The 12,752-nt window shown below is 39.4% G+C and overlaps 1 protein-coding gene across 3 annotated transcripts in view; it reads right to left on the reverse strand.

Moving 5' to 3' along the window:
* Positions 1–12,752, reverse strand: part of BABAM2 (BRISC and BRCA1 A complex member 2) — a 406,214-nt gene that overhangs the window by 358,027 nt on the left and 35,435 nt on the right. For all 3 annotated transcript variants that reach the window (XM_044261850.1, XM_044261851.1, XM_044261852.1), the window contains exon 3: positions 6,639–6,715. In XM_044261850.1, coding sequence (XP_044117785.1) covers positions 6,639–6,715 — 77 coding nt within the window. The remainder of the gene's footprint in view (positions 1–6,638; positions 6,716–12,752) is intronic.

Genomic DNA, 12,752 nt, shown 5'->3' on the forward strand with positions numbered 1-12,752 from the left:
ACAGAGTGACTACGGTCACCATATCTACAAATCTGTGTTTTTACGAAACTCCCTGCTCTTTCCCTGAATTTTGGTATAACTGGGAGATTTTCACTCGTTTTAGTGACATCATCCTAAACCTCAACATGCGTTTTTCCTTAAATCGGTCTCGATCACTGAAGATTCACCTTTCCAATTGTCTCCGGCATAATGATGAAATTTAAGGACCTGTCTTTGACTCAGACATTCCCTGATGCCCTGCACGGGAATCTTACACAAGCTGGCATCTCTTCCACTGCCCTCCAGTTCCCTCTTCACACTGAAAGAGCTGAAGAAAAAAACAGCATTCCTGATGTACCATAATCTGGTCCTTTTCATTTCAATGATTTAATTCCAAATGTGGTAATTCTATAGATGTCAATTCACGAATTCATGGGAGAAATATGTCCTCTCCCTTGTCTTTCGTCCTCAGGATTACGAACTGCACAGTGTCCCTTATTCACAGAGGACATTTACAGAACTATTTTCTAATATGTAAAATATGCTGAAATACAGATTTTAGTTACATGCTATTTTCATTTCATCTACTTTAAGGCAAAGTGAAATGTACACAGACAAAACAGATACAGACTCCAAATCTACAAAATAACGTACATCCTTCTTTTTATCTGAATTGTTAAGAGCAGCGTTCCAATTACAAATTCCCTGTATAATAAATAACTTCTGAAGACTGAATTTCTGTTGGTAGAAGACTGATACAAGTAACAGAATGCCACATTCTTTATAGCACGATACTTCAACCGACAAAAATCTGAATACTAAGCCTCATTAATTCATGCAAGCATTCACTCCATTCCTTCAACAAATATTGAATTGAAGATCTTCACTAGGCTAGGGCCTGGAGATACCATTTAACAAACAAAACAGTCTCCACCTCTAACCTCATTGAACTTAGAGCTGTGAAATAGAATTACTATAAGAGTCAAATAATTTGATTCAGCCTGGGTTAAAATTATAGTTGAAACCACCCACCACAAGTTTTCAATAGGATTTAATGAGAAACTTCAGATAAAGATGTTGATTATATAAATGGCTTTGAAACTGTAAAGCCCTAGGTTAGCCATTGCCCGGTGTTTAGAAAGATAAAGGTAAAAGTCAGAAAGTATTTATCTAGTAGTTACCATAGAATATAATTTAAATCAATACTTATGAGTTTCTTGTTACCATGAAATTAAGTCTCTTTCTGGGTCTGTTTCCTAAATAAGGCAAAGAGCTTTTCTGTTTGTTGTGACAGTTGTTTTCCAAGGACTATTAAACTATATAACCTTCCAATTACATGTTTGTTTTAGGAAACTACGTGTGTTAAAATATTTATTATAGAGAGTAATAGTTAATTATCTAAAGGTGAACACTGTGTTGGTTGTAGGAGGTGGAATTCAATCACAAATCTTGTGATATTTAACCACTATGCCCTTACTGATCTTGAATATAATACATTTGAGATTATAAAAACCAATGGAGTAAAAACATATGTAAAAAGTGTCTGGCATTGCCAGGTTTTTTAAAAGTAAAATGAAGGAGTTTAAAAAAAAATAGAAAAAGGCGTGAGTCTAACATTACTTTTAAAGCAATGCAAGATCTTAGTGTTCTCCAAGAGGGGAAAATGATTCTTTGCAAATTCATGATTTGCCCAGAATTATTTATTCTTTTACAATAAACTTGGTTGCTATAGTAAATTATCTGTTTCCATGAACTTCAAACCATGCACAGAACAAACCTAGACTAATTATTGTGGTCAATAAAATACCGAAGTGTTCTGCATTGCTACTACTCTCAACATATAACAACTCGACAAACTCCTACCAGAAACATTTATTTAAAAACTGGAATGCGGCGCCTGGGTGGCGCCCAGGTGGGTTAAGCCGCTGCCTTTGGCTCAGGTCATGGTCTCAGAGTCCTGAGATCGAGCCCCGCATCAGGCTCTCTGCTCACTAGGGAGCCTGCTTCCCCCTCTCTCTCTGCCTGCTGCTCTGCCTACTTGTGATCTGTCTCTCTTTCTCTCTCTCTCTCTGTCAAATAAATTTTTTTTAAAAAAATTTAAAAAACTGGAAACATCTAATTTTGAAATAATTTTAAAAATATGCACAGCTGCAAAGAAAGCAAGTCGAAATAACGATAACCTAGATATTCCTCAAGTTAAAGAAAGTAAGATAACTTTGCCGTGTAATCACTGGCGTGAAGGAATTTATGTGGGCAGATTCAGAAAACACTGGTGCAGTAAAGATGGTTCTGCGGATCTTCACTTTGGTTTTAACTGGATCAAAAGGTTTGCGTATTTGTTTTGATTTTCTTGGTGTAAATTTTTCCATTTTTTATTCTGTCAGAGAACAGTGCCTTGTGTTTCATAATTCATGGGGTTGATTTATTTTTGACAATTCTATCACATTTTCAACAGCTATTACAAAACAATTTCCATCGGCAAATTTTAGAAGGTTGGTAATCTGGAAGCACTGCGGCACCTCAAAGCACACACTTGTAGAGTTTAACGCGTAATTTTTTTAAAGCGAGGGATTCTAACACTAACCTTAATCATATAACCAGTATCTTTCAGAAAGCCTTCCTAAATAATGTCAAGAATTTCGGAAGAAAAAAAATACCCATTCCTCCAATTCAATGAACTTTTATAAAAATAGTGTATAATCCATTGCTTTTTCCTTTTATTCGGCTGTGGGCTGCTGAAGGCTAGAATGCTAGAATCTTGACTTCTCTTAATGCGGAAGACCCTCAACATGCAAACTCCATTTTTTATTCCATTATTATAAAGCATTCTATGGTTTAACTTAAGTCCCTAGTACATAATGATTATATAGAGCAGTAGCTTAAGAGGACATAATTAACTTATATGGTGAGTGCCAATCCAAATACCGTAATCATCAATGTTATGTGAGGCTTCCTGTGAAAATCATATAGCAATGAGAAGATACAGAATATTAGTAAATGCTTTCTAACACAAATTCATACAGCGAGTAAGATCTTTGTGAAATTACACTATTTCTGGCTCAAGACTAACCACACACATTTATTTCTTCTCCCTTGTAAGAACCATCCTTCCATTAAATAATAATAAAAGAGGGAAAATAAGAATCCAAAACAACATTAAGAGAAGAGGAAGGGAAGAGAGTAGCAATCAGTAGATGAGCGATTTCAACAAATTCCTAGAAGGCAGGATGGAGATCGAGGAGGAGTCACTGACGAGACAGGGCAGAGAAAGCTCTGGCTGCAGTAATGTGAGGGAAGCCATGTGTCCTAGAAAACCCATAAAAACTTGTGGTCATTCAGTGTAGGAAAGGGAAGAATGAAAAATGGGGCTAAGAATGGGGAAATTAACAAAAAGCTCCATGGGGAATAGTCTATGATACCTGCCCCCCCCAAAATGGCATGGTGATCAGATGTGTATGCCCCCCACAAAATGTAGGGGATTTCCTAAAGAAATAGAATGATTTCAGGGAGTGCCAGAAGAGCTGAACTCCCTAATATGACACATAGGGGTATGTCATACTAACAGCTAGCCCACCATTAACCCACATACTCAATAAGCTCGGTTCACCCATACAGAAGTCTTAATGTTTTATTGTCTGTCGTAAACGTAAGTAGACAACCAAAACCCATCTTTTTCACCTTCTTTTACATTTTATTTGAAAGACAGAGCTAGAGAGAGAACACAAGTAGGCAGAATGGCAGGCAGAGGGAGAGGAAGAAGCAGGCTTCCCGCTGAGCAAGGAGCCCAATGCAGGCCTCAATCCCAGGATCCTGGGATCATGACCTGAGCCAAAGACAGACACTTAACCAACTGAGCCACCCAGGGATCCTAACCCATCTTTTATTTAGAATAACAGAGGACAAAGATGATAAACCAACAAAAATACAATCCCCGGAGAAAATTAAAACAATTACAAAAAACTTCCTGTTAAAATCTATATTCATTGAAAGCTTTCAAGACCCATATTCAGGGACGCCTGGGTGGCGCAGTTGGTTGGACGACTGCCTTCGGCTCAGGGCGTGATCCTGGAGTCCGGGGATCGAGTCCCACATCAGGCTCCCAGCTCCATGGGGAGTCTGCTTCGCTCTCTGACCTTCTCCTCGCTCATGCTCTCTCTCACTGTCTCTCTCAAATAAATAAAATAAAATCTTTAAAAAAATTAAAAAAAAAAATTAAAAAAAAAAAAGACCCATATTCATAAAATAAGAACAAGATGTTGTGAAAGAGGAACAGAGAGCAAGAGCAAGAAAGAGGTCTCAGGAACTAAGATACCAAATTATGACTATGGTAAATAACAATTACCAGAAGCGCTCCAGGAAAGGTAGAAGAGTGGAGGGAGGAAAGGAATCTAAGCAAAGTATCTGTCTGTGTTCCAGCAATTTCTTTAACCTACTAAAACACAGAATTTCCAATATATATACTCTACAAAACAAGGCTGAATCCAAGAGAAGAAACCAGGCAAACCCCACAGCAGAACTACAGATCATTCATTCAAGCGATTTATAAACAAAGCACAGAAGATAACGCGAGCTTTAGAACAGACAATAAGTTACTAATTTTGACATTGCAAAAGGAAAATAATACAAAAGTTGGGAGGTGAAAGCAGAGGAATGGAGGCAAGGGCAGGAGCTAGTATCTTTGTCTCACAAAGTGGGGAGCCAAAAGACACTCTCTCTGATTCATGGGAAATTAAATAAAAATATCCTAACCCAGAGATTGCGCTTACATAACAACAGTGCTGCTACCTGTGTGCCGGGAACTTACTAAGAACATTCTAGGGGTTGTTCATTTTAACTGTACCATACGATGTTCAAAATGATCCTTAAGAAAAGAAAGGAAAAATGTTAAAGCTACAGGGTAACCAACACAGGAACCAGCAGTGGTGATAATAACTACATTAAAGGGGAGGAAAGAGAAAGATAAAGAGTGTGGTGAAAATAGGCAGATGCCTCGTGTATCAGAGCAGGAAGTCAAAAGATAACAATATCTAAAACTGGTAAGTCAAGAAACAGAGGCATAAATATTATTTAGACAAATGGCAATCATCCCCAGAAGAACTACATACTGAAACAACATCAACAAAATTTAAGTGGTTCCCTTGGGAAACAGGACTAGACTTGGGAAGAAACGTAACAGAAGACTACCGCATTTATGTATAAAAAATTTCTGACCTTTTTCCATTTTTAGCCATATGAGTGATTTACTTTGATCCTTTCTTTTAAATTTGGTGAATAATTTTTTTTTCAAAAACACTCACAATCTAGAATGTCCTACGGGCAAGTGAAATTTGTATGTATTTTAACGGTTTCCAGAGAATGAGCTAATAACGCCAGCTCCATAAGTTAGCATGTCCTACATTTTTCATTTATTTTTTTTAATTTTTTAATTTCTTTATAAACATGTAATGTATTATTAGCCCTAGGGGTACAGGTCTGTGAATTGCCAGATTTCAACACTTCACAGCACTCACCATAGCACATACCCTCCCCAATGTCTACATTTTTCATTTAAAGCTGTACTTGTGATTCTACAGAATACCAAGATGTAGCCCCTAGTGGCCTGTCATTGTAAGACACAGAATCCACAGCCTGAAAGGCACTATTTCCTCATCTGTACCATCTTGAACATTTATGTTCTTTATTCCTCTTGTTAAGAATGGAAAGACCTCAGGACCCTGTTTACCACAAGCATAGGTTCAAGAGAGAAAATTCCTAGTGAGATCGTTACTCACTAACCAAAGCCACCACTACTTCCACACAGGCTAGAGCGTCAGCACTGGTCATAACGGCAGAGAAGGGCGGATACAACCCAGGGCGTATAGACGTGGACTGAATCAGCAGCGGTAGGTCTTGCCTGCTCTTCTCCAAGGTTCCAAACCAGTGGTCCAAGAGCTCTGGCCACACCCCACACACATACGGCTGGAACAGCATTACACGTTGGCTCACACTATGATTTAACTTTTAAAAAAGTAGTCAGCATCCAAAACTGATACGGATTTCCACCTTTTCTCAATAAATCAACAAAGGCAGTCCCCTCCAGGAGGGTAGGTGTGCCCCAATTTGCCCCACCTACCCCGCTCCCCTCATTTCTGTTACCAGTCTAGCTGTGGTAGCCATTTGCGTTTCTGACCCTTGGAAACCTGTCGGCATTCCAAAACTATGCCAAGAGTCTCTGGGGTAGGACTCGTAGGCTCAGGGGGCGATCAGGAACACATCGGCAACAATGGCTCTTGGCAGCAATGGCTCCAGAAGGAAGTTAGCGACAGTGGGACATAGCAGCCATTCCTACCGAAATGTTGTTTCTAAAGAGTAGGTATTTTAAAGCAGTGGATTCTCTCTATTGGGGCATTACATAAGATCTTCCAGTGGAGAAAAAACAAAAAAATACAAGAATTACCTCATAGGCCTAAAAATTGAGAATTTCGGTGTATGCCTCATTGACCACAGCTTATTCCCTGCCAAGTGCCTTACTTTGAATAGAATGAGGAATGAAAGACAAACTTTTAAAAAGTGGTAAATCCTAGCGATAACACCTAACAGCCAGAAGCAAAAACGGAAGCAAAGTCTGATAACTATTACTGTAATCTACACTTTCGATAAAAGAGTCATCATTTACTTACATTTTAATGTCTCTCCAGCATACGGTATGTGCAGTTTAAATCGGTCACAGTTGGGTCCAGGAGTCAATGATGTGCAGCTTTAATGAAAGAAAAGAAAAGATTTTTTTTTAAGTCCACTTATTTACGACATCTAATAAAGTAAACGAAAACTGCTCCTTATAGATACAAGATTAAAACACTGGCTTATAAAGAAAATAAAAGTCCTTGATGGACATGGAGGCCAAGACAATAGGACATCCCCTGAAACAAATAATCCATTTATCTCACAGTAAAACTTATCAGCTTTCTAAGGACAAACACCAAGGAAGCTTCAACTACTTCTCTCCAACAAGTGTATCTTGGCTTCTGATGCAGGTGTATTGTCCAAAACAGTCTTTGGCGTCAAGAATTTTAAGAGTTTTATGGACATATTTTAAATACAGACCCTTAACTTGCACTCATACTAAAAAGAGTCCACTTTTTTCTGACCCCAGATTTTTCTCTCTCCATAGGTAGGGCACTTTCTCTGGACTTGGCACCCCAGGACTTCCATCTACTGCAGAGCATAAGGCACTGTCCTCGTGTTCAGATAAAATGCAAATGGAAAAGGAGAGGGAGTTAGTCACTCAGGTCTGGGTTTGTTTCTTTTCAATCTCTTACTTCACAAAATTATGCAATGTTCTTTGTTCTTTACCCAGATTTACTTCACAAGCTCTTTCATGACCTCACAAGTCATAACCTCAACTACACAACAGCAGCACTGGCTTCATAAATTAATACAATATTAATATGAAGTCAACTGAGGAAATTATAAGCCTTCATTTAGTTTTCAAAACTAAAGTTTTTCCATTATAAAGTAAAGCAAAGATATGCTAAATTTCTTTCATAATTCCAATACGGACTATGAGACATCTCTGAAAAGGATATTTGAAGGAACAGAAGCATTGTTAGAATATATGGACTCTATGCCACTAGATGCCACTCTGAAGGCAACAGTCAAATAAATTTAAGAAATGTTAACTCTAAGGGATGCCTGGGAGGCTCAGTTGGTTAAGTGTCTGACTCTTTGATTTTGGCTCAGGTCTCAATCTCGGGATTGTGAGATCTGGCTGGTGTCAGGCTCCAAGCTCAGTGCACTCTGCCTGCGATTATCTCTCACTCTTTGCCCCTTGCCCCACTCAGGCACCTGCACGCAGATGCACACACTCTATTTCTCAGGGAAAAAATGCTGACTCTAAAAAAACTGAGATCTCATACTAGATTTACCCTTACTTTTACCAAAACTATCTCCACGTGAAGGAGAAAAGAACCAGATGGAAAGTTTTATCATCTCAGGTGTATTTAACATAAATCACTAGGTTGATTATTCCTCTTATCTTTAGGGGACAATAAAAAAAACACCAGTTTACAAACTAAACAACAAAGTTGCACTAGTAATTGTATAGTAACCTATTTCAACTTTTTCTTAGAGGTTTTATGAACACATTCTCCTTTACTGTTCAATATAAAAATTCTTTGGGGCACATTTTATTAAAGTCAGTAAAATATTTCCCTTATAGTACAATCTTTCCTAGCCCATAAGCATGGCAGTTATTTGAAAACACTTCTGGAAAACACATAAATTAAAGCATTACAAAATACAAAGTATGACCTAATGACAGAAATGAACTACAAGCAACACCAAGAATTTTTTCTCATATATATTCAAAGAACAATATTTTTTTAAAAAAAATTTAATAGAAAAAAACACTATTCACAATCAAGCATCTCTTCTGGGCATGATGATCAAATTATCTACCTATCTCACATAGCTTAGCAACTGAAGTTATTAATAGTACAGGAAATCCTCAGGATTAATCTGATTCTAGTTTGTTTGAAGAACTTGTCCTTCTTCAGTGTGAAATCAGTTGTGCATTCACTGTTGGGCCACATTTTGTACTCTTCGCTTTACACTTTAACGAGAACTGAAAAGTGCTTTACGTTCTGCCCCTTCACCTTCCTCCCTTCCTACGTGAACAGCTGGTTCCAGCCACCCTGGGGTGTTAAAAAACACATTTCTCCATCTGAGTGATTTGCTCACTGAGTTGTTTTTTCTTTTTTAACCTAGGCGTAAAGATTTACTGTGCATTGTTCTGTGGGTTAGGAGTACAGGGTGGACAAGACAGACAAGCTCGACCCTCCCATGGAACTCAAATCCTGACAAGGGAATAAGAGACAGAGACACAAAGATGGTTCCAGATGGCTAGATGTTGTGGAGAAAATAAAACAGCGCTGCGTGGAACAGGAGCTCCACTGCACTGGAGGACTCGGGAAGACCTCCTGGAGGAGGTGACATCTGAAACCTGCGTAACCATCACCAAGGGGCCGGCCGCCTCCCAGGGTGAGTTCTGGGGCAGAGCACTGGAGGCAGAGGAAACAGCTGGTGCAAAGGCGTGAAGGCAGGAACAAGTCTGATCTATCTGGGGGAAGCAATCTTGATATGTTTGGGCAATGCAGCCAAGCAGAGTGAATGAGGGAGAGACCATCAAAAGATCAGGACAAGGGGTAAGCAAGGGACGGATCTTGCGGAGCCTTGTAGGTGGTGGCAATTAATGCAGATTTTATTCCAAGAACAAAGGAGGGTGTTAAGAAGAGTAACATTATCTGATTCTATGCTTTTTACGAGATCACTGTCTACTGTATGGAAAGAGAAAGAGACTGTAAAAACGTCCAACAGAAACCAACAGGAGTCCATTTCAGGAAAGAAAGATGAGGGATCCTTGGGCTAGGGGAGCAACAGTACCAATGGAGAGATGAGGATTTACTCACTGGAGCAGACTGGGAGGGAAGCAAGTTTAGGAAGAAGAGCTATCAAGTGTGAGGGGTGCCTGGGTGGCTCAGCCGGTTGGGCCGCTGCCTTCAGCTCCCGTCATGATCCCAGGGTCCTGGGATTGAGTACCACATCCGGCTCCTTCCTCAGCAGGGAGCCTGCTTATCTCTTTGTCTCTGCCTGCTTGTGTGCACCCTCTCTCTCTGACAAATAAATAAATAAACAAAATCCTTAAAAAAAAAAAAAAGAGTATACAGTGTGAGACAACAGCCAAACCATATACAGAAACACAGCCAGAGTAATGGGGGGTGGGGAGGGAGCACAGACAGCCAAGCCATGAGAACATCATGAAAAAGACAGAAGAATTTGCCAATACTCACCTTGGAGCGAGCACTGTATATTACTGAAAAGACTACTACTTGGTGTGGGGACAGGAGCAAGGGTTATACTCCCCAAAGAGCATTCCCAAGTTAAAATGGCTAACCTCCAGTTAACTTGCAGGTTTCTGTTTTGCTAAGAGGAATATACAAATTCATGGCCAAGAACTTCACAGTTGAAGGCAACAGGGGAAAGACGAAGCTGCCATTAGCAGGTCCCTCTCTTCTAAACAGCATTTGGTTTCTCTCAGGAAATGTTGTACCAATATTTAAGCTATCTCCTATGCTCTATCTTCCATACTATCCAAGTAGCTGTATACTACCCAACAGCTGTATGAGAAATAAGCCAATGTCGTGCTACTTAAAGGTTCTTTTAAAATTAAACTAAGAATGTTTCCCCTGCTTTAAAATTACCTCTGTCTAAAATTGGTTTTGGTCATATATTTAATTTACTGTGAAATTTCAGATCGCATTCAAGGACAGCATTAGTTCTTCCGTTACTCAAAAAAAGACATGAGTTTAAAAAGATCAAAGAACACATATGAATAGTATGATTTCCATTTACGAGAAAGATCTACGTGTGTGTATGTCTATGCACATAACCAGACTTCAGAAGGAGGGTTGCCAAAAGGTGGCAGGATCTGGGGTACTCTTTACTTCTTTTGATTACCTTTCTGCATTGCTTTGATTTTTAAGATGAACATGGACTATTTTGTAATTATATAAAAAAGGTAGATCCTTTATATATTTGACTAGATGGCTTGATTTATCATTTATCTTGGTCTTCTAAAGAGTGACACTCTTTTTTTTTTAGAAAAACTGCAAGAACAATCTACTGATGAAGTTTTCAAGTAAAATATATATGGAAGTCTATCTATCGTGATTATCACAAAACTTCACACCACTAGTTTTTATCATCCCTCACGGTTCCATTGTGTCAGAGTTTGGGAATGGCCTGATCGAGCAGTTCCGGTGTAGGATCTCCCGGGAAATTGCTATCAGACGTCATTAACAGATAACTAATGTAGTGGAGAAGTTCATTCATCTAGAAAATCATTTCCTTATATAGGAAAAAGCTACTAAATAATAAGCTGCTGGCTTCATTAAAATTTTATTTGTGTAATGGCAACTTGTCCTAACACCATTAGATCTAAAATTTAAAAACCAATATTCCAAACTGAGTATCTTTGAATAAGAAAATAATTTTAAATGATTTAAAAAGTGCTGACAATCAGGGAAACCTGGGTGGCTCAGTTGGTTGGACAACTGCCTTCGGCTCAGGTCATGATCTCGGGGTCCCGGGATCGAGTCCCGCATCGGGCTCCCAGCTCCACGGGGAGTCTGCTTCTCTCTCTGCCCTTCTCCTCACTCATGCTCTCTCTCCCTGTCTCTCTCTCAAATAAATAAATAAAATCTTTAAAAAAATAAAAAAAAATAAAAAGTGCTGACAATCAAAATGTAACCTCAAATTTGTCTCTCCACTGAATTTCTCGAGTGCTTACCACCTGTCAGGCACTGTGCTAGATACACAGAATAGAGCAGTGACAAACAAAAAATGTCTTGGCATTATATTAGGGGGAAAAGAGGTTTTGCATGAAGAACTATGCTCTAAAAATATATCTTGTACTGCAAACGTGCCATTTTCAAAGCTGCACACATGGGAGAACAAAGGGAGTCACACCACCACATTCTGCAGATGATGCAAGTGGGAATTGTCAAGTGGGACTTCCTGATAACATCAGAACAGGTAGTTTCCTGGGTGCTTTATTACAGAAATTAGAGCCAGCTAACCACAGATACAGTAAAATGCTAAATGTTAACAACCTCCACATACTCTTGTCCCTACCATGGCTTACCTACATCTATCTAATCACATGACTCCCAAGATTACTATTTACCTATTTTCCAGTTGTGGTTTATCTTCCCCACTAGGTCTTAAGATTCTTGGTGCTGGGGTCCCTTGGGCGGTCTGTCAGTTAAGCCTCTGCCTTTGGTTCAGATCATCATCTCAGGGTCCTGGAATCAAGTCCTGCATCGGGCTCCGTGCTCAGTGGGCAGTCTGCTTGTCCCTCTCCCTCTGTCCCCATATCCCCCCATGTTTTCTCTGTCTCTGACTCTCTCTCTCTCTCAAATAACTAAATAAATAATATTTTTAAAAAAAAAGATTCTTGGTGCCAAAACTGTTTCATGTCCTACTGTAGCATCTAGCAGAGTACTAAGCATCCAGCACTGATGACACTTCAGCATCTACTAAACGTCATAAACTAAACTCAGCAACTGTCATTTTACAAATGATGACAGTGAGGCCCAAGGGTCTCACAGTGCTCAATGAGAGCGCTGGGACTGGAAACCATGTTCAGGGTTCTCCGGCCACACCTTAGTCCCTCTGACCTAGGCATCCTTCAGTCATGTGGGAATCTCCAGCATCTAGCACTGCTGTCGGGGCCATGGATATGTCAATAACTACGTGGCTAAAGGTTTGCCAAATGAATGCATGGACTTCGACTCCCGGCCTTATGCTCTTTTCATGACCAAAACCACTGATTTAACTGGAACTGGGAAGCCACTCTTATCCTCCCCTCTGAGTTAAAAGTATGATTATCTGTAAAAGGTCGCCCCTTTGAGGAGCTGTCCATGTGACCCAGAATTTATGAAGTCACTTCCTAAAATTACTCCATTTTCACAATAACTAAGAACACACGCTGGCATTTGTTGAGCATTTGCTCTGTGGCAGGTACTATTCTAAGTTCTTTAATTAGACTGAACTATTTAAACCCACAGTGACCTTCAGAGATAGATGTTATTATGACCTCCATTTTACAGATGAGGAAACTGAGGCACAGTATGTTACTAGTTAGTGACAGAGGCTGGATCCAAACCTGGGATGTTTGATCCAGGTCCATGTTCTTAAACACCACTCTAAATCATCTCTCAATAATTAAAGGGGGG

This window comes from Neovison vison, chromosome 8 (genome assembly GCF_020171115.1).
Source record: "Neovison vison isolate M4711 chromosome 8, ASM_NN_V1, whole genome shotgun sequence".
Lineage (NCBI taxonomy): Eukaryota > Metazoa > Chordata > Mammalia > Carnivora > Mustelidae > Neogale > Neogale vison.